Source organism: Dipodomys ordii, unplaced genomic scaffold, assembly GCF_000151885.1.
Source record: "Dipodomys ordii isolate 6190 unplaced genomic scaffold, Dord_2.0 Scaffold44, whole genome shotgun sequence".
Taxonomy (NCBI): Eukaryota; Metazoa; Chordata; class Mammalia; order Rodentia; family Heteromyidae; genus Dipodomys; species Dipodomys ordii.
The window spans coordinates 7632128-7654720 of record NW_012267260.1 but is presented as its reverse complement, the minus strand read 5'-3'; the positions used below and the strand labels follow the sequence as shown (position 1 = coordinate 7654720).

The 22593-nt window shown below is 44.7% G+C and overlaps 1 protein-coding gene across 1 annotated transcript in view; it reads right to left on the bottom strand.

Moving 5' to 3' along the window:
* Positions 1-1018: 1018 nt before the first annotated feature.
* Positions 1019-22593, bottom strand: part of Xpo5 (exportin 5) — a 37979-nt gene continuing 16404 nt past the window's right edge. Inside the window, exons 9-28 of the mRNA XM_013019089.1 lie at positions 19797-19936; positions 18872-18990; positions 17307-17462; positions 13967-14008; positions 13218-13307; positions 12030-12229; positions 11209-11308; positions 10167-10348; positions 9706-9806; positions 8578-8674; positions 7806-7942; positions 6855-6952; positions 6129-6175; positions 5711-5808; positions 4882-4944; positions 3912-3994; positions 2450-2557; positions 2195-2332; positions 1893-2057; positions 1019-1723 (exon numbers count right to left, since the gene is read on the bottom strand). Of these exons, the coding sequence (XP_012874543.1) occupies positions 1586-1723; positions 1893-2057; positions 2195-2332; positions 2450-2557; positions 3912-3994; positions 4882-4944; positions 5711-5808; positions 6129-6175; positions 6855-6952; positions 7806-7942; positions 8578-8674; positions 9706-9806; positions 10167-10348; positions 11209-11308; positions 12030-12229; positions 13218-13307; positions 13967-14008; positions 17307-17462; positions 18872-18990; positions 19797-19936 (2302 nt within the window). The 3' untranslated portion in view covers positions 1019-1585. The remainder of the gene's footprint in view (positions 1724-1892; positions 2058-2194; positions 2333-2449; positions 2558-3911; positions 3995-4881; positions 4945-5710; positions 5809-6128; positions 6176-6854; positions 6953-7805; positions 7943-8577; positions 8675-9705; positions 9807-10166; positions 10349-11208; positions 11309-12029; positions 12230-13217; positions 13308-13966; positions 14009-17306; positions 17463-18871; positions 18991-19796; positions 19937-22593) is intronic.

Here is a 22593-nt window from a genome sequence, read left to right as displayed (position 1 = left end):
GACAAGACTGTCAGGGTCTGGGCCAGCCTGGGAGCCACAGTGAGATGCTGGTCTAGTTTGATTAAACAAATCTGTCACAGTTTCAGATAGCTGAACAGCAGGCCCAGCTCTTCCTGTCTAGCCCCCCTTAAACTGGATGCTCTTGAAGAACTAAGCCTTATAGATCTCACTGTCATTTGAAAAAGGCAGATAAGGAAGGCCCTTTCTATGTGAAACTGAGATTTTACTGACATGCAGATGTGTTTTAGTTCACATCTCTACAAAAAGATTCTATAAACAATAGAAAACATCTAGCATGAAATCACAGGATGTCCAAAATATTACAAGGTAATAAATACAGCTATACCCTCCACAGCCCCAACCAAACCAAGTAGGCAGCTGTCAAGTTTGGAGGAAAATAATCTTGAGATTACCTTCACAATCAAAAAACAGACCTGTGCACTAGATAGGAAGAAGGGGCAGACTTGTGTAGCACACAGCAGTGTGACACTCCCATGCCATTTTTCAGCTTGCCTCTTAGTGTTACTGTGCTGCAGCCTGGACCAGCTAGGAGCGGTAAGCTCCACTGACCTCTCATAGGACCTAGATGGTCAGCCTCTGGAGTACATGGCACCCTATGGTTTCTGTATGGCAAGCCTACTTTATATCATACTCAGGCTTGGTCCCACACCCAGTTGCTATGGGAAAGCATTTTTTTTTCCTTTTGGAAATGGATCTTGAAGAAAAGAAAGAGATCAGGGACCTGAAAGACCATGAGGTTTTTTAAAGGCACCTGGACTGAAGCAGTCCCAGGGAACTGTGGCTTTACTAGCTGCTTATCACAGATGTAAGCCTAGTTGGTCTTGGATGACAGTGACCTTGTAACAGAGTAGGGTACTATGGCTTTTATGCCTGAGTAGACCCTGAGGCTGGGGAAACGCTTGAGGGTCATTCGTAGAGGGCAAGTATGTGAGCTCTAAGAAGGATGTTAGCACTAAGCCCAGCCCTGGTCCCTGGAGGTATGCTTGACACTGTGCCCTGACTTTAGCAATAGTTTGTAATATAGATTCCATCAGGTGACCAGATTCTTGCCCAAGACCGAGATGAGAGAACTGGCCAAATTGCATTCAGCACTTAGCACCTAATCCAGACATACCCATGGGGGTGGGGAAGGGTTCCCGCCAGCCCAGCAGCAGAGCTCAGCAGGACTAGCAGTGGTCCAGGAGAAGCCGGCACAAGGAGTTGAGGGCTGAGCCTCTGTGAGTCTGCAAAGCTGCTGTGTTGGGCACAGCTCCCCCAGTTCCCACTCTGCGTGGGGGCAAAGGGCTTGAGGAGAAGGGCCATTCTGCTCTAGCTTTTCTTAGAAAAGCCACAAGTCCAAGTAGAATGGGAACTACCTGGGACACCTCAACAGAAAGCCCTAAATCTCTCTCTTTTTGTAGAATTACTGGGGCCCTGCACAGGGCCCTCTCTGCTGCTCCAGACCTGGGTGTGTCTCCAGGCTGATCACGGTGCAAAGTGAGGTGGCATTGTGAGAGGGGCTAGAGATTAGCTACAGAGGGAAGAAGAGATGACAAAGGCTGAGGAAGATGCCCAACAGCTTGATTCAGGGTTCAAAGATGGTAGCCAGGCTGCCCCCGTCACTGTCCAGCACCTCTGTCTCCTGCATTGGCTTTGCTTTTTTGAAAAGTGAGGGGAGATTCTTAATGTGAACTTCTTTTCGAAACTGCTCTCCCAAGGGTTTCTGTAGAAAACAAAGGAGAAGGAACTGAGGCTGGGCCCCAAGGAGCATGGTAAGAGATCATCCCACCATAATGGTCAATGACTGAGTTGGGTCTGGTTTACTATGACCCCTGCTCACACATGGTCTAAGACCACAAGCAGCCCTGTGGGTTGGTGGAAGCATGACCTACCCCAATACAACCAGCAATGAGGCGTTTGAAATGGTCCTTCCGTCGCTTGTCAGCTGCTTTCTGCAGGGAGGGGTTCAGGAGCTTGCTGTCAAACTGGTCCAGAGCATCCTTTTGAATTTCAGGAATCTGTTCCATCACAGCTCTGATCTCTATGTACCTGGGGCGCTGAGAAGTAGGGATAAACTCACTCCAAGGAGGTTTGGCATCTGCCACCTTCCCCAAACCCTGTCAAACCCACCTCTGAGGAAGCAGGCTGAGTGATGAGGCTGTGGCCAACCTGCCCCCATGTTCTCTGCACTCACCAGAGTCTCATATATCTGGAAAGCCAAGTGGACCAGGGAAGCCATGCACCCGTCATGCTGCCCGTGCATCTGTAAACCTTTGAGCACGCTGGTGAAAAGCCATGTGACAGCCTCTGCCAGTAGGGTCCCTGTCAGCACCTAGGGAGACAGCTGTGCTCAGGAGACAGGTCTCCAAAGGGCCCAGCACCCTGACTCTTCCAGCTGATGTAGCCAACCCAACCCCTGATGGTCAGGGAGAGGGGTGGCTACCCATACTTGTTTGAGGAGAGGCCAGCAGAGCTGTGTGGTCGTTCTCTGACAGGACAGGGTATCTTTCCAGGCCAGGGAATTGAAGGCAGTAATTAACATTGCTGTGCAAACATCCTGAAAAGGAAAGGAAGCAAAATTAGGACAATGAGCACATTTTTCTGATGATTCTTACACGTTAAGAATAATTTCAGCTGGTTGCCAGTGGTTCACGTATATAATCCTAGCAACTCCGGAGCCTGAGATTTGAGGATCGCAGTTCAAAGCCAGCCCAGGCAGGAAAGTCCATGAGACTCCAATTAATTACCGGGAAACTGGAAGTGGCTCTGTAGCTCTCGTGGTAAAGCACTTGCCTTAAGCTGAAGAGTGCAGGGACAGGGACAGCGCCCAAACGCCACGACAGACAAAAAGGAATACAATCTCAGGGGCTGGGAAGGTGGCTCAGTGGTAGAGTGCTTGCCTAACAGGCATGAGGGCCTGGGTTCCATTCCTCAGCACCACATAAACAGGAAAAAAAAAAAAGCGAGAAATGGTGCTGTGGCTCAAAGTGGTAGAGCACTAGCTAGCCTTGAGCAAAAAGAAACTCAGGGAAAGTGCCCACACCGAGTAGTCCCCAGGAACTGAATTTCAACTGGGCACCAGTGGCTCACACCTGTAATCCTAGCTACTCAGGAGGCTGCAGGAAAGTCCCTGAGACACACTTATTTACAATTAACCACTCAAAAACCAGAAGTGGCACTGTGGCTCAAGTGGTAGAGTGTTACCCTTGAGCATAAAGAGGCTCAGTGACAGTGCCCAGGCCTTAAGTTCAAGCCTTAAATGGACCAAAACAAAAGAAGTTAGATTATTTAATTTTTTTCTTGGTAGAACAGGGAGTTTGCACTTAGGACTTTGTGATTGCTTAGGCTGGCTTGATATGGCTGAGCCATGCCTCCAGCCTGTTCTTCACTGGTTATTTTTAGGATAAGGATAGGGTCTTATTTCTGCCTGACTCAGGCCTGCGCCACAATCTGTCAACTTTCTGGCTTCCTGTTGTAACTGGGGTTACATGTGTGCCCCATATCCGGCCTTCTTCCATTAGGAAGAAGTCTTGCGTATTTTTCTGCTTAGGGTATCTTGATAATCTCAGCCTGCCACATAGCGTGGGATGGATGACAGGTGCACACCAGTGTGCCCAGCTATGGAGTTTCACACTTTTTGCTAGAGTTGGCTTTGAACAATGACCCATCTGTTTCCAGGCTCCCAACTAGCTAGGTGACAGGCATAAACCACTAGTACCCAGCTAAGACCCGAGTTTCAAATAGGTAAGCAGGAAATAATAAACCAAAATGGTATATGGGAACTCCATGTAGAAGACACATTCAGGCTAGGATGGCTAGATACTAGGGACTTTGGGTCCTTTTTCTCTCAGAAAAGTGCACACATGTTCTCCATCTGGGTGAGGAGAAGCACCACCCATTCCTGTACTCACCTCATGCTTCATCAGACATTTCCCCAGCTCTGTAAGCTCCGCCACTGGCGGAGGGGTAACTTCTGTGGCCATCATCTCTTCATCTGAAAGCAAAGCAGAATATCAAGCTCCATCCTTTGAGCATGTCCTGAGCTGTCTGGTGCTGATTAGCACAAGCAACTCCCCATGGAAGGAGGCTGAAGCTTATGCCTAGGGAGGATCTGCATGCTGGGCAGCGCGTGCAGGGCTGTCATTGTTGAGCACATATGTAAGTGTCCATTGCACATCTGTCACTGGAGTTATAAAGGTATAGGCTGGTTGGGTGCCAGTGGCTCACACCTGTAAATCTAGCTATTTAGGAGACTGAAATCTGAGGATCCTGTTTTGAAGCCAGCCTGGTCAGGAAAGTCTGTGAGACTCTTTACTCTTTATCTCCAATTAATCACAAAGACAGCCAGAAATGGCACTATGTATGGTTCAAGTGGTAGAGTGCTAACCTTGAGCAAAAGGAGCACAGGGACAGTGCCCAGGCCAAGAGTTCAAGCCCCAGGACTGACAAATAAGGTATACGCCAGAATCCTTTCCTTATGGGACTACATTCTACTGAAGGAGACAAGTAGTAAGAACATAATGCATGTAGTAAAGAAGTGCCAGGAAATAAACTGTAGTGGAGGAAGATTACAGAATGGCTGGAGCTGCTATTTTTGGTAATTTGATCATGGAAAACCTCTTGGAGGAGATAACATTTGTGCAAGATCTACATGAATCAAGAAGTTAGGAAATATATAGCAAGAAGAAAATCATTCTAGAAACAGCATGTGCAAAGGCATTGAGGTAGAGTGTGCTTGTGGGAATACAACAAGAACACAACAAGAAGGCCAGCATGATGAGCTTATAAAGCCACAGGTGTCAGATCCCAGCCTCACCAGGTACAGAACAGAGCTGTCACAGCCCAAGAGGATCCCCAGGGCCAGGCCACCCACTCACTCACCATCCCCATCGGCAGGGGGAGCTGTGCTATGGTCGGCACTCTTCTTTGATACACAGCAAACGGCTAAAGCAAGACAACAAGGTTTTTGGACAAGGTTATTTCTGGCCAGGTGAAGGGCAGAGGTAGTGAAGTACAGAACCCAGTTTCTCCAAGGCTTCTTTTGACTACAATGAGTTCGGGTCCCTCTTCAAATTCAGTTAGCTAGGGGGAAGAGAGGGGCGGTGGTGGGAGAGGGATGGATTACTGCCCAGGACAGGACACTGGAATGCCAGACTTAAAAAAAAAAAAAAAGACAAGAAATTAAATCTTCATGTCTAAAAGAAGTTAAATTTCCCTTATTAAAGCTAGGCAATTATTTCTAATATCCAAATTACTCCTTATTTCAGATTTCATATCCTAGCCTGAGTACAATTCAGTTCAGTTCATAGATTATCTAGCTTATCTTTAAATTGATTGAGGACCAGCTATAGCTTCTACCTGGCTAATTTTTTTGTTGTTGTTGTGGGGCCTGAACTCTGGGCCGGGCTCTGTCCCTCAGGTCTTCAGCTCAAGGCTAGTGCTCTACCACTTGAATTATAGAACAGCACACACACCACAGTTTTCTGGTGATTTACTGGATAAGAGTCTCATGGACTTTCCTGCCCGGGCTTGAGCCACAATCCTCAGATCTCAGCCAGGATTACAGATGTGAGCTACCTGTGCCGAACGCTAATTGTTGTTGTTGTTATTAACAACACCATTGCTATAAGCCTGAGTTTTTGCATCAACCTAGCCTCCCTGGAGATGGCTAAAGTATGTGCACTAGCCTTGGCTCCCATATGTCACTTACTGATGAGGTCCATGACTTCGCGGGTTAACATCCTCACCAGCTGTTCCTCTAGCATCTCTTGAGACTCTGGATTTTCCTCTGTGGGCTCATCTTCTCCACTGCCAAAAACCAGGAGGAAGGGTAAGGAAACAGCAACCCTCTCTAGACCCTCTGTGCGCAGCTTCTGGCTTCCTTCAGATCTATATTCTACACAGATCCTGGGCCAACGAGGGTTGTTATTACTAGCGACGTAGCCCCATGAAGACTTGATCAGTGGCTGCCTAAAGTCAGTCTACCACATAAATCAACGACTGAGGCTTAAAATGATGATAATCCATCAGTTGTCTAGCCCCAGGACAGCAGAATCCCTGCCCCTTCTTCCTTTACCCCTCCCAACCCAGATGCTAGCTCACCGCCAAATAGTGGGTATACTCCTTACCCCAGCTGGCTCCTCTGGTTGATGACTTGCCATTTCTGGGAAAGTCTCTGGGGAAACAGGAGGGAAGTGCTGGGACGGGGGAGCAGACTAGAGCACATATCTACAGTGCTAAAACGAGCCAGGGGTGACTCTACTATCAACAGCAGGTCTCAGAGGTCCACACAAGCTCAAACACCTCGGCTTAGGAGGCTTTAACTTTTTTTTTTTTCATTAGTCGTGGGGCTTGAACTAAGATCCTGGGTGCTGTCCAGCTCTTTTGGATAACGCTAGTGTTTTACCACTTTGAGCCACAGTTCAATTCCTGGTTTTTGAGTGGTTAATTGGAGAAAAGAGTCTCACAGGGACTTTTCTGCCCAGTTTGGCTTCAAACCATGATCCACAGATCTCAGCCTCCTGAGTAGCTAAGATTATAGGTGTGAGTCACCAGCACCTGGCTCCAGCTGACAACATTCTTAGAATTCTGAATCTCTGGACCCTCTATCAACACCCAGATGGCTCCTGCCTAACTGCTGAATTAGGGACACAGGCCCTGGAGAAACATTTGTCTGAGTGTCACCTCTCCTCAGGGGGCAGGAGGTAAGGAACAGAATCTACACCTGAAAGTGCTTCATGCGTGGGTGAATCACTTCAGTTGCCCAGGAGGACATAATAAGAATGCTCAAAAGACTCAGGAATGGCCAAGGAGGACCAAGGGTCTTCCTGTCCTCCTTGCTTCACATCTCTTACCATGTGGAGGTAGGTGAAAAGAGGTCCAAGGATGGGAGGTACCAGGGCTTCATAGTGCTCTGGTGGGCAGAAGAGCACAAGAGGCTTCACGAAGACCCGTGCTGCGGTGGGTTAAGAAGTTTTAGCCATGAGCAGAGGCCCCTCACTCACCTGCCGGGTGAGTAGTGGTAAGATGCCAGGAACATGCTGTGTTAATAGTTCAAATTCCAAACAGCATCTGAATTTGACTCCCTCATTTCTGTATTTTAACTGTCTTTTCTACCAAACTGCCCATTATGGACACTGGGTTGGAGGAAGCAAAGTAGGACACCCTTGTAATAAGCTCACCTTCCCCATTTTCCTTATTATAACTTCACATGAGACACAAATTTACAAAAGAGCCTGAAGCCAGGCACAGTGGCTCTTGTTTGTAACCCTACCAAAACAAACAAACAAAAAACCCTAGCCAGATGGAGCCCAAGCTACTGAGGAGCCTAAGGTAGAAGGACCATTAAAATACAGGAGTTTGAGCCAGCATGGGCAACAAAGCAAGATCCCATCAGAGAGAGAGAGAGGAGGGAGAGAGAAGAGAGGAGGGAGAGGGAGAGAGGGAGGGAGAAAGAGAGGGAGTGAGGGAAGGAGGGAGAAAGAGAGAGAGGGAGAGAGAGAGAGAAAGAGAGAGAGAGAGAGAGAGGGAGGGAGGGAGGGAGAGGAAAGAGCCAGGTATGGTAGCTCATGCCTGTAATCCAAGGTAGTACAGAGGTCCTAGGTGGGAGGATCTGTCTGGGCTACATGGTATAGAGACCTTGTCTCAATAAACAAAATAAAAATACTCTTTGAATTTTTAAATCTTCCTGTCTTCAATGAGATTACACTATTCTTAGATAAGCTCCTTGAAGCTCTTCCTTCTCCCTGCTCCCTGTCCCTAATTCTCTGGCCCTGTGGACTGTCTAGGAATTTCTGAAAGGATATGAAGCATGGGTCTGAGTCGGTAATCAGGAATATTGCTCAAGTTGATGAAGGCTGAGCCGAGAAGCTGGGCGGCAAGGTCCTCCACAGTGTAGAAGTCCTGCTGCATGGAAGGACCTGCCTTCCCCAGAATATGGAAACTGAAAGATAAAATCGTGGGCAATGACAAATCCAGTGGTCTTTACTGCTGGCCCTGACTGCCCCAAGGATTTCATTTCTGGTCTGCACTAAGATTTTTAGCTAGAAAAGCAATTGCATTTACACTATAAGAGAATGTGAGCTTTGCAGATTCAACTGAAACTTTTGACAAAATTATTCTTCCCCTCCCACAGTGAACACAGTATCTGTTAAAACACAGGTTGCTAGCCAAGGTCCAGAGCACCCTTCATACTGTGTAATGCAGACTCACAATGGAGGAACCTATGAGGCTGGCCTGAATACAACACTGGGTAACCAAGGCCAAAGCGTGGGTGTGTTGGCAGTGAGGGGCTGGGCAGCTGAGTAAAGGTAGCCCCATTCACTCTACTTTCTACCTGGTCTCAGCACTTCATGCACTGAAACACAGACATATGAGGCATGGACATTAAGTAAGAGCTAACAGGACAACTAGGAAGATACCAAGCCTGGGCAAATGGGCTTTGATTCAACACTAGCACCAACTTCCCTCTCGATTCTTGCCCCACCTTCGGTGTGCAATAGAGTTCCACATCAAAGACAAACACCTAGCCATTCCTGTAAGTACGTATTCCAGAAGAGGACGTGGCTCCTTGCTTACCAGTTTTCATAAAGAGTGCTGAAGAAGCGCTGCATTCTTTCCAAGACTGTTTTGTAGACAGGATAGTCATTGAGCTCCAGGAGAGGCTGAGGTAATCCTACAGAGGAAGAGGTCAGGAACACATTGTTCTGCTGCCAGACACAGGGCAGCCGGCAGGTAGGGGTGTGTGTGTGTGTGTGTGTGTGTCTGTCTGTCTGCCTGATTTTCCCTAGATGGGACCTGTACCAAACACAGTGACAATGCAAAAGGATTTCTCCATGAAGTACCAGGATGCCTCCACCCCCACCCCAAGACATGGAAACTCTTTTTCAAGGGAAGTTGGATGCAAGAGCCCCAAAAGGACAGCAGAGCCAAATGAAATCCATTCACCTCAGTCTCACAACTGTTTATGAAGTGTATAGGAGGTTGTTTTATATTTCAAATCACAGTCAGAAGTTACCAGAGAGAACTGTTGTTCCATTCTAGTGTATCTCATGGGCCACATATTTCTAAAGCAGGAGCTCCTGGCTTAACTTGAAGAATGGAATGGACTATGTATTGTACAGTATTAACTTCCTATTATATTAGTGGCAATCCATGTCTTAGAAGTTCTATTTTAACTGATGTCTGCAACATAGACATTAAGTATAGTGATGTCCAAGACCATTTAGGCCTAGACACAGACCTGAGCATGAAAGACAAATTAACACCCCCCACCCCTCGCTTCCTTTGGTTAACTTTATAGCTGAGGAGTGCTCATTGGAGAGCCTAGCTAAAGCTGTACCTGATAGGCAGGTACTCTCTCACTGAACTATGCCTCAATCCCTCCTGCATAAATTTTGATTGTGTACACAAACCCCCATGCACAAAGCCAGAAAGAATATCATTATCTTTCAGGTTAAAAACCATGGCTTACATAGAATCTAATGGCACTGGCAGCTTGAAGGGGGACAAATGGGAGGAGTGCCCTTGTGGTGTATGTACACCTGCTCTTGTAGAACCGAAGGAACTTCACAATACATTTCTGAACAAATGGGGTTACGGTGGTGCCACGCAAGTACAATGTGACACAATCACAACAAAGCTGCTCCAGGTGCCTATGGAGAGATAAAATCAATTGACGGGGAAATAAAGGTTGCCATTTCTTACCTAATATAGCAGATTTTTCAGCTTCAAGCATATCTAGAGCCTTGGCAAAAGGCTCTGCCATTTTGGCTAACATTTCTGGTGCATATAATGAATTGTGGGTTCTGAAAGAAACAAGAATGCACATGTCAATGTTTCTCTCTGGCACAGAAGGAAGGGTGGGAGTCAATGATGCGCCTCCACCCAGATAACTCTACTTCAGCATTCCTCCCAGCAGGAGCAGTCCTGGACAAATATGCACCTGGAGGTTATTCAGTATGCACTATACAATACCACAGCAGTGTCACTAAGAAGTGTGTGTGTGTATGTGTGTGTAGCCCTGAGGCTTGAAATCAAGGCCTAGGTGCTGTCCCAGAGCTTCTTAGTCCTCTACCAATTGAACCACAGCTCCACTACCATGATAAAGCACATACACTTTTGAGATTAAGGTAAAAATAACAGACCAAAACCTTATTATGACTTACCTTACAAGGGCAAGCAGATTGTCTAGAAGTTTCAGAATCTGCTCTGTACAGGGGTTGCGGAAGATTGGATTGCCACTGGGTGTATAACCCACCACAAATCCCCCAGCTTTGGCCTCTTCTAGATCAGCAGGCCAGCAAGTTCGTTTTATAACACCCAAAATACTGTAGACACAAAAGCTCATCTGTGGAAAAGCAATAAAGAAACAAGAGTAAATGTTAAAGAGGAAGAACAGACAAAGGAATGGTTAGATTTATTCAATGCTATAGCACAAGTGATGCAGAGGCCAGAGGTGAGGAGAGAACCTTCTGTTTCTCCCAACTCCACAGGATCTCTTGTCCTTTCCTTTGAAGCCAAGTTTGAAGGGGTCCACTCTGTAGGAAGAGCGGTAGTTCTAGAAGTTTTCCCTTCATTAGGATGTCTTTCCAAATGTTTAGTCGCCTCTCCCCCCCTTCCCCCCACAGGATTGTAGTTAGAAGGAGGCTTCGACATGTTCTAAGACAGTGTTTCAACTGCCATTATTTCACTTAGTTTCCAAATTGACCCTAGCCTTCCAGCTTGGACTTTGGCAGCTTTTGCTCTAATCCCTTCACCTTATCTCTCAACCAACCTACTACTTGCCAGATTACTGATCCTAGCTTTTACCATAATGGAGCCAGGAACACTTTGAATAGCAAAGCACTTAAAAATCCTCAGGTGTGCAACTTGGCCATCTCTTAGGGCTTGACATGCCAGAAAGCAATAGCAGGGAGGCCTCACCCTGCTGGCCAAGTTCTGACCTACTTCCTCATTACACCTTCAGTCTTCAGATCTACTAGAGATCCTTGAAGCCAAAATAATGACTTCATAGAAAAGACCATCTGCTCTGCTGTGGGAACTAACTCAAGAATTCAGGACTAAAGAAGAAAAGAAAGGAGAAGCTTAGGGCAACTGGAGACTACAGGCTTCTCACCAGTATAGACAAACCTAAGAGAAACTTGATAATGGCAACCTCCTACACTTCTACCGGGCGCCGGTGTAGCCCCATCCCCACAAGAGTCTTACTCGCGCTCGGTTCAAGCCACAGGGATCCTCCAGAGCGGGGTCACAGCTTTTCGGATCTGCACCCACATAGGCAATGAAAGAATCAACATCCAACAGCGCTCTAAAGGGAAGAAGGAGAAAGACAAGTTACCGCAGGATGTTTTAAGACAATTTCTTCTACGAATCCTAATAGACTGATTATTTGGCTTCAAAGAGCAGCTTTTACAGGAGGTGAGTTTAATGGTATCAATTGTCACTGGAAGGTTTAAATTTCCCTCCACACTCTCAGATTTCCTTAGTAGCACCTTATGAATTGGCAGGCTCTGTGTGGTGGTTCCTTTGGCTCCTCCTGGCTTCTCCAAAGGTGCTGGTACTATACACCAAACCCACAGCAACCCAGGTGCTTGTGGCTCATGCCTATAATCCTCCCTACTCAATGGGCTGAGATCTGAGGGTCATGGTTCAAAGCTAGCTGGGGCAAGAAAGTCCATGAGACTTTACCTCCAATGAACCACCAGAAAACAGGAAGTGGAGCTGTGGCTCAAAGTGGTAGAACATTAGCCTTGAACACAAAGCTTAGGAACTGTGGTTGAGGCCTTGAGTTCAAACCCTATGACTGATCCTCCCCCTCCCACCTCTCTTCCTACCTGTCCTGCTATGCCTCCTTCAGGCAAGGAGGTACTTTCATGAGATTAGATTACAAAGGATCTAGAGAGAACTTCAGATTCCACTGATGGTGGAATATCTATATCCTTACAGAACTCCCCCTCACCATCCTGGGACTCTCAAAGCAGAAAGGGGGTTCGAATGCAGTGAGATGAGGAGGGAACTGTCTCTTCTACCTTCGCATTTCCTCAGAAAGCCAGATACGAGCCACAGGTGCCATCAGCTCCTCTAGGAACAACTTCTGACGCTCGTAGTTCTTGAACTGGTTGCTAATGAGAACCAGGGCTTCCATGAGGGCACATTTCTCCATCTGGGTCAGGAGGAGCTCATTGGAGAGGAGTTGCTTTACATGGTTATAAAGCATGTCAAAATTGGGCTGCAGACCACAAACAAAAAAGGAAGGAGGTAAAGAACTGATTTCCAGGAGGAGACGGGCCACTCAAAGAAGAAAGAAAATCAAGATGAGTCTAGGAAAGTCAGGCCATCACTGTTTTGTTTCTAAACTTAATTAACATTCTTTTGCCTGAATAGCAAAGCAATTATGCACAAGACAGTTATTGTCTTGAATTTGGATAAATGCATTTTGCCACACAAGTAGGAAAAAGATTGGACTCTTCTACATCGACTTTATGGTACTCTTACAAAGATCAGTTATACACGAAGACAATTGTTATGTACTCAGAGAAGGAATTTCTGATTAATTTGTTACCTAGAATAAGGCTAAATTTGTACAGAAACTCCCCTCACCCTCAAAAAAGGGTTGAGATTTACATTTGGCTTTTCTCAAAATCAGGCACATCATTTGGCAGGAGTAATTAAGAGTATCATGTAGTTGGTTGAACAGAGTTGAAGCACCTTGTTTGCAACTATGAAAATACAAAATGAAACCTTTTGAAATTGTTTGGAAAAGAGGGGAAGGGGGGGCAGTTAATTTGTGAAGTTGATTGGAATACATGGTAAACATGTATGGAAATGTTTTTAACCACCCCCTTCCCCTATAACTTATTTAGGCTAATTAAAAGATAAAAACAAACCACATAGTAAAGAGTTCTGCAGTGAGAGGAATAAACATACAAAGAGAATCTTTCTTCAATGCAGTGTTGGGAATTGGACCCAGGACCTTACATGTGTTAGGTAAGCACTTTACCACACAGCTACATCCCCAACCAAGAACCATTCCTTTTTTTGGACTATATTTGCATTTTTTAAAAACCAAGCTAGAAAGAAGAACACACCAACTCAAGAACACTTATTCTGTGAAAACTATGACTGCAGTTTTTCCTTTATGCGAGTTTTTCCTTTTCCGTTTTACACAGCACTTGATAGGCCTCAGTGGTAGACTCAGCTAGGGCCCAGAAACTTACCAGCACAAGCTCAGGGTAGTCACGACACATCTTGATAATGGAGGAACAAGCATGTCTCCTCACGTTCCTCACTGCCCGGGTTCTGGGAGCCTGGAAAGAGACCCTCAATGTCTTAAGAGCCACTTGTAACTAACACGTGACTCTGAGGAAATCTCACAATGAAATCTTACAAACTCTAAGAATATAAATAATGGCATTAAGAATATAATGAGCTGGGTGCTGGTGGCTCACGCCTCTAATCCTAGCTACTCAGGAGGCTGAGATCTGGAGTTCATGGGTTCAGAGCAAGCCTGGGCAGGGAAGTCTGTGAGACACTTATCTCCAGTTAACCACCAGAAAACCAGAAGTGGTGCTGTGGCTCAAATGGTAGAGTACTAGCCTTGAGCTGAAGAGCTCAGGGACAGCACTTGGGCCGAGTTCATGCCCCATGACTGACAAAAAAAAAAAAAGAATATAACGACATTTACAGTTATCTGAGTCACATAAATTCACATTTGCCTTTTTTAAAATGTCTCCAGAGCAAAACACTGAGTGAAAATAAGGTGCTACTACCATCCCTCCTTCCACTCATACAAAAATCTAGACCACTTACTACTTACAAGAAGTTAGCGGTTTAGCTAATGGTCTCAGCCAGGAATAGCAGCTCACACCTCTGATGTCAGAATTCAGGAGGCTGAGGCAGAGGGACTGAGCTCCACACTAGACAGGGACAGAGAGCTGGGCTCCACAAAAAAAGGTAGTAGACTTACCTTGGTTTCTTCAACAGTTTCAAAAGTGACAGATGAAAATAGCTGAGAGGAAGAAGAAAAAAAAGTCACTTCATGTGGTAATTATGAACAAATCCCAGAAATATATTCATACCAACAATCCAGCTTAAAAAAAATAACGCTTTTCTTTGGTATTGAAAAGCCTCGGATGTCTATCTCAAATATGTCTATAAGAAGCTGGAGATTCACTACTGTATCATTAAAATATCTTATGGCCAGGAGCTGTTGGCTCATGCCTGTAATCCTAGCTACTGAGGAGGCTGAGATCTACGATTGCCGTTCAAAGCCAGCCCGGATAGGAAAAGTAAGTGAGTGAGACTCACATGTCTAACCACCAGAAACCTGTAAGTGAAGCTGTGGCTGAAAAGTAGTAGAGCCATAGCCCTGGGTAAAAGAGCTCAGGGACAGGGCCTTTTTGTGATTTTAATTAAGTGTCAATATTTTTAATCTTTTTTTTCTTTTTGGGTCTGGTTGTGGGGGCCTAAACTCTGGGCCTGGGTGCTGTCCCTCAGCTCTTCAGCTCAAGGCTAGCGCTCTACCACTTAAGCCACAGTACCACTTCCAGCTTTTTTTTTTCTGCTTATGTGGTGCTGGGAATCGAACCCAGGGCCACAGGCATGTAAGGTAAGCGCTCTACCACTGAGCCACCTTCCCAGCCCGATATAATCATTTAATCTTAATAAGTTATTTTAAAAAATCTATTCCATCACTCAACAGCCTAGTTATGGTATTAACACATCTCTCTTCACTTCTTTTCATTAAAAAAGTCAAAAGCTGGGGGCTGGAAAGGTGGCTCAGTGGTAAAGGGCTTGCCTTGCATGCATGCACGAGGCCCTGGGTTCGATTCCTCAGTACCATATAAGCAAAAAAAGCTGGAAGTGACGCTGTAACTCAAATGGTAGAGTGCTAGCCTTGAGCTGAAGAGCTCAGGTACAGTGCACAGGCCCAGAGTTCAGGCCCACGACCGTGGGAAAAAAAAAAGTTAAAAGTTGGAATGATCTGGGCTAGAGGTATAGCTGAAGTCCCAGAGTACCTACCTAGCAAATACCCTGAGTCCAAACCCCAGTACCATCCCCACCCCCCCAAAAGATGAGTGATCTACCTTGTCTGGATCCATTTTATAACTTCCCATCTACTCTGTACTCTGGCTGCTTCTTTGGCCTCTGTGATGGAATTAAACTGGGCTGAAGATCTAATCCAGAAACCCACCAATGGAAGTGGTGCTGTGGCTCAAAATGGTAGAGAGCTAGCCTTGAACAAAAAAGCTCAGGGATAGCTCTCAGTTCAAGTCCCACCACCACCCCCTGTCCCCCTTGACCCCCCCAAAAAAGACTAAGACTCATTAAATTTATTGGGCTGGAAATGTGGCTTAGTGGTAGAGTTTTTGCCTAGCATCCATTAAGTCCTGGGTTCAATTCCTCAATACCACATAAACAGAAAAGGCTGGAAGTGGTTCTGTGGCTCAACTGGTAGTGTTAGCCTTGAGCAAAGGAAGTTCAGGGACAGTGCCCAGGCCCTGAGATCAAACCCCAGGACTGGCACACAAAAAATAAAATAAAGAAACCAACTACACATTCTCCAACCCTGAATTTCTGTTGCAGTAAAGAACTTCACTTAAGTCCTAGTATGTGTGTAAAACATTACTTGAAGCCAGGCGCTGGTGGCTCACGCCTGTAATCCTAGCTACTCAGGAGGCTGAGATCTGAGGATCGCGGTTCAAAGCCAGCCCGAGCAGGAGAGACCATGAGACTCCTATCTCCAATAAACCACCAGAAAACCGGAAGTGGCGCTATAGCACTAGCCTTGAGCTGAAGAGCTGAGGGACAGCGCCCAGGCCCAAAGTTCAAGCCCCACGACTGACCAAAAAAAAAAAAAAAATTACTTGATTCATTTCCCTGGCATCTTTTTCTTATTTATGCTCCTCCTTGGGTAATAGTGACCCCCATGGTTCTCGGCTTGCCTCACATTCATCTCTTTTGTTGTTGTTGTTGGTCATGGGTCTTGAATTCTGGGCCTGGGCGCTGTCCCTCAGCTATTCAGCTCAAGACAAGTGTTCTACCACTTGAGCCACAGCACCACTTCCGGTTTTCTAGAGATAAAGAGTCTTACGGACTTTCTTGCCCGAGCAGGCTTTGAACCGCAATTCTCAAGATCTCAGCCTCCTGAGTAGCTAGGATTACAGGCGTGAGCCACGGGCGCCCTGGCACCTGACTTAACATTCATCTCTTAATTCTGTATTTGTATCCTCTTTCTAGTCTTGGGGTGTCTACAATGATGATGTAATTAATCTCATCACTTTCTGGAGTTTAGATTTTTATTTACTTTTTTTTTTTTTTTTTGCCAGTTCTGGGGCTCAAACTCAGGGCCTTAGCAGTGTCCCTGAGCTTCTTTAACTCAAGGCTAGCACTCTACCACTTGAGCCACAGCACTAGTTCTGGCCTTTTCTGTGTATGTGGTACTGAGGAATCAAACCCAGGGCTTCATGCATACGAGGCAAGCACTCTACCACTAAGCCAAAAGCCCAGCCCCTGGAGTTTAGACTTTCAAACTCAACCCATTTACTGCAAGGTCTTCACCTTAAATGCTCTTGATTTATTTCAAACATAAGATTCAAAAATAGCTCTCTTCCTTACTCCTGTTCTCTTTCCTGATTCACCATTCTCACTCAGATGGCAGCATTGCTGCCACCAACTCATTAAACCAGAAACCTGAAAATGATACTATTCCTCTCTGTCACAAATCTCTTCTGATCTGATAGTCCAAATCACCTTTCTTAACTCTCCTTTAGTATTCTTTTCTGTTTCCCAGTATCTGAATCTAGTAATTGCAGTACCATACAGGTACAGCATTTGTGTTTGGCTTTTTTTTGTTGTTGTTGTTGGTCATGGGGCTTGAACTCTGGGCTTGGGCGCTGTCCCTCAGCTCTTCAGCTCAAGGTGAGCACTCTACCACTTGAGCTACAGCACCACTTCCGAGATACAGCATTTGTTCATGTATGTTTTCCTACATTGATTCCAAAGAGTAAGGTTACTAGCATGGTGACTCTTGTCCAGCATGCACTCAGTACATACTGAGTAAACGATGGCTCTTTTTTATTTTGCCTCACATACTTCAAAAAAAAAAATTACAAAATCTAGAGCTAGGAATGGTAACATATTCTTCTAATCCCAGTATTTGAAAGACTGATGCAGGAAAATCAGGAGTTTGAAGCCAGCCTGGGTTACACAGTGAGATTATCTCAACCCCTTCTTCTTCCTCCTTCCCCCAAATTAGAAACCATTAGCTTAGAAATGTCAAAGTTCACTGAGGAGAAGGACTTTACCTTTGAGAAGACCTGGGGTAAGAACTCTGGTTTGTACGTGACAAATGGGAAGAGTGCTGAGACATTAGTGAGGACGCAGGAGAGGATGAGTGGATCCTTCACATCAAAGTTCAGGACCATGTGCAAGAGCTCTATGCCATCACTGACAGGAATCCCCTGAAAGCAGACATGACAAGGAGGCCAACATGGCTACCACACTCGGAGACAACTTCTCTTAACCCCAGTAACACAATTACTTATGATTTCACATACTGCTCATCAACTCTCAATTCTAAGCATGATTTCAGACACTAAATGGTGCTACCATAGCCATATCAAGATGAAGCAATTCCTACTACTGTTTGCAATTAAGGATGTTGCCAGTTCTTCACTATTAGGTAATACTAACACACGTTGTTATAAATAAAGTTAGAATTACTTTGGATCAAATCCAGGGCCTTGGGTTGGGAAGGTGGCTCAGTGGTAGAGCATGCATGCATGCATGCATGAGGCCCTGGGTTCGATTCCTCAGCACCACATAAGCAGGAAAAAAAAGCCGGAAGTGGCGGTGTGGCTCAAGTGGTAGAGCGCTAGCCTTGAGCTGAAGAGCTGAGGGACAGCGCCCAGGCCCAGAGTTCAGGCCCCATGACCAGACCTTCCCCCCCCCACCCCGCAAAAAAAAAACAAACAAATCCAGGGCCTTGCACATGCTAGGCAATTGCTCCACTGCCAAGCTACATCTCCAGTTCTAGACTGTGTTCCCTTTTGTTATCTGAAAATACCTTTGGCTATTTTTCCACCAGGATGTAGTGTGTAGTGTTTTTCTCATCAATAGAAAATTTCTACTGTGAACATTTCAGAAGTGTATAACCTATAATCTATAATCCCAACTATTCAAGAGGTTGAGATCTGAGGATCGCAGTTCAATGCCAACCCAGGCAAGAAAGTCTGTGAGACTGTTACTTCCAATTAATCACAGAAAAAGCTGGAAGTGGTGCTGTAGCTCAAGTGGGACAGCACACAGCCAGGAAAAAAAAAAAAAAAGAGTAGATGAGCTTCCTCACTGAAGTCTAGTTTATTAATGTACCTTTTGTGAGGACTTATATTCAGGTGACTTACAGATTCTTTTCACAACTAACCTAGAATACACCAACATGCAATTACCCTGAAACTAGATGTGACTTAATTATCTTAAATTTATCATTATTCAACGGAGGGGAACATAATCAATCCACATGAATATTCTGGCCCATCTGCCATACTGAAAAGTATACTTCCTAACATACTTCTCAAGGTTATCCAATTGAAAATCTCCATCACTGTTTCTCTACAACAGTAAACTTAAGGGAGGCTGTGTGCTTTCAAACTCTTGACCTGCCCTTAAAATGGACACTAAATGATATAAGGCATAGAGTCAGATTTATTTATTTATTTGGTCTCAGCTCTGCTGTTGTTGAAATTTGAGTATGTTATGTTATTTAAGCTCTCTAAATGTTTCCTCTTCTGTAAGATGAATTTTTTTGTAATCTCTGTATTGGCTTATAAAGGATCAAAATTACTATGGAGCCAACATGAGAAATACTTACTTCTTTGTCTACTGTTTTAAACATCTGGTTGATCACACTCTCCAAGAAAAAGGTCATGGCTTCCCACTGCACAAATGAAGGTGAGAAGATGGAGCAGAGGCTTCCCTCTCCAGTTCCAGCTACAGAACAGGCATTTGAAACACACATACCAAATGCTTATTAACAGGATAGGACAACAGATGACATAGGGACAGGGGGATCACAGAGACTATCTGGTCATTTAAGAGGTGATAGAACAGGTGCTCCAACCTGTTTAAACTTGGGCAAAGGTCAGGCACTGGTTGTGTCTAGCTACTCAGGAGGCTGATATTTGAAGATCAGGGTTCAAAGCAAGCCCAGGCAGGAAAATCCATGAGACTCTTATTTCCAATTAACCACCAAAAGCCAGAAGCAGAACTGTGTGGCTAAAGTAGTAAGTACTAGCCTTGAGCAAAAAAGCTCACCGATCATTGTCTGTGTCAGGTTTTGAGCTTAAGTCCCAAGATCCCCACAACCACAAAAAGACCAAAGACAAAACATGGTATATAGGAAATTTAACTAGGCAATGCATTCGGGTAAAAGGAGTTACTAAGATTTTATACAAAGTGGGATTTTACAAAGGCTCTCACAGAAGATTTTCTGAATTTAGGAGTACTACCATCTGTAAGCACTTGCTGAAAGGTTTTCAAAAGTTAAGTGCAATTTGTTTAATGGTCCCTGAACAAAGCAGGAAAATCAACAACTGGCCAATTTTGTTAAAACATAAAAATAAATTCAAAGCTGACAGGGACAGTTTTATACTAATTTAAAGAGATTTTAAAGGAAAATACTTAGTCCCTAGGATATAATGATGGAGTAACAAAGCTATTTAGCAACACTAGTATACTGTTCTGACATCTACATTATTTTGATACAACTATAATGGTCACTAATAAAGTACACTTACAGTTTATTGTCCCTGATTCAACAGAACTTGAAAGCTGATACTTTAGCCACTCCCCAGCCATCTGGAAGCTGGTCTTGGGATCCAAACGACAGGCCAACCTCATCACCTCTCCTTGCTGAGCTCGAGAAGCTGCAATGGAAGGACATAAATTGACAAATGGCACATATTAAGTTCCATCCCAAGGGGAAAATGCTCAAAAAAACCTATCTTGCAGGCTTGTGTTTTGAAACCAGCAATTGCTCAATGTAACTTTCTAGAGTTAATAAATCAAGAAATTTTCAGTTAAAAGAATACCCTCCTCTCCCCACTCCCCCAGCTGGTCCTGGGGCTTTAACTCAGTACCTAGCGTTGCCCCTGGGCTCCTTTTGCTCAAGACCAGTGGTTCTACCACTTGAGCTACAGCACCACTTCCAGCATTTCCTTTTTCTTTTTTTGGTCAGTTGTGGAGCTTCTACTCTGGGCCTGAGCTCTTCAGTTCAAGGCTAGCGCTCTACCACTTGAGCCACAGTGCCACTTCTGGTTTTCTGGTGGTTTATTGGAGCTAAGAGACTCATGGACTTTCTTGCCCAGGCTGGCTTTGAACCTCGATCCTCAGATCTGAGCCTCCTGAGTAGCTAGGATTACAGGCATGAGCCACCACACCTGAAACTGCCAGTTTTTCTGTGATTAACTGGAATTAAAAGCATTTTGGGGACTTTCATGCCTGGGCTGGCTTCCAACCACAATCCTCAGATCTCAGCCTCTGGTAGCTGGGATTATAGACATAAGCTACCCATGCCTGGCAAAAGAATTTTTTTTACAGAGTTGGGGATAACCTAGGGCCTTTTTATACTAGACAAGCACTCTGACCCCCAGCTAGATCCCCAGACTAAAAAATTTCAAAAATAATTATCTTTAGATGTTATCTTACCAGCTAGATCAGACTAAACTTAGGCTTCCATTTATATGAGAATTCAAGGAATTAGCTCGGTAGGAACAGACAACAGCACAGCTGCTGTGGGAAACAAGTCTGGCAGTCCCTCAATATTAAATGTGGAACTGGCAAACTTATCTAGAGCCTTAACTGCTAGTACATACCCCAAAGAAACAAGAAAAGTCATACAAACACATGTAAAAAACTGGTCAGTGACATTATTCCTAATAGTAAAAAGAATAACAAAAATATCAATGAAATAATAAAAGAAACAAAGTATTTACACATGCTACAATATGGATACATTTTAAAAAACTGTGCTACAAGAAAGCAGTCACAGGGCTGGGAAGGTGGCTCAGTGGTAGAGCGCTTGCCTTGCATGCCTGAGGCCCTGGGTTCGATTCCTCAGCACCACATAAGCAAAAAGGAAAAAGCCGGAAGTGACGCTGTGGCTCAAGTGGTAGAGCGCTAGCCTTGAGCTGAAGAGCTGAGGGACAGCGCCCAGGCCCAGAGTTGAGGCCCCACGACCGGAACCAAAAGAAAAAAAAAAAGAAAGCAGTCACAAAATACCACATATTTTGTAATTACATTTTAATGAAATGATCAGAATGGACCAAACATAGTGACAGAAAAGAGATTGCTGGTGGCAAGGGGTAAGAATGTGATTAAGGAAGCTGGGGTTTGGTGGTTCATGCCTATACTCCTAGCTACTCAGGAGGCTGAGATCTGAGGATCTCCTATGTGGCTAGCTCAGGCAGGCAGGAAATTCCATGAGACTCTTACCCAATAAAAACTACTCAAGGGCTGAGAATGTGGCTTACTGGTAGAGTGCTTGCCTAGCATGCATGAAGCCCTGGGTTCCATTCTACAGTACCATATATATACACAGAAAAAGCTGGAAGTACCACTGTGGCTCAAGTGGTAGAGCAATAGCCTTAAGCAAAAGGAGCTCAGGAACAGTACCCAGACCTGAGTTCAAGCCCCAGTACTGGCAAAAAAAGAAAAAAGAAAAAACACAACTACCCAAGGGCTGGGAATGTGGCTTAGTGGTAGAGCGCTTGACTAGCATGTAGGAAGCCATACGTTCAATTCCTCAGTTATCACATAAACAGAAAAACCTGGAAGTGGCACTGTGGCTTAAGTAGTAGAGTGCTAGCCTTGAACAAAAGAAACTCAGGGACAGTGCCAGGGCTAAGTTCAAGCCCCAGGAATGGAAAAAAAAAAAAAAGAAAAGAAAAGAAAACCAAACCACTGGGCTAGGAATGTGACTTAGTGGAAGAGTGCTTGCCTAACATGCATGAGGCTCTGGGTTCAATTCCTCAGTACCACATAAACAAACAAAAAGAATGATGAGATTAGGAAATGAATATAGAGTTCCTTTTGGGGGACGGTGATATATTGTAGAATTTGTGGTGGTGGTTGCATGATGGTGAAAAAAACTAAAGCTCAATGAATTGTATACTATAAGGGTGCACTTTCTATGGCAAATTGATTTAATTCAATGAAAGGAAAATAGATATAATAGCATACATCTGCAATCCCAGCACTTCGGATGCTAGAAGGAAGACAATGAGTTCACAGCCTGACTGGACATCTGTCTCAAAGGAAGGAAGGGAAGGAGGGGAAATCAGGCTCTAGAAAACCCCAAATGGAATTATGACCTAACAGGTTTTCCAATTCTGGGAAGAAAGTAGTATTTAATCATGAGGATAAGGGTGAGATTAATTGGAATATATTATAAAAATACCTGGAAATGTCACAGTGAACCCAGTCCCTCCACATATAATGAAATAATTTATGCTAATAATAGAAAATAATAAAAATAATATTTAGTCTTAAGTATAAAAAACCTAAGGATAGAAAATAATAAAAATAATATTTAGT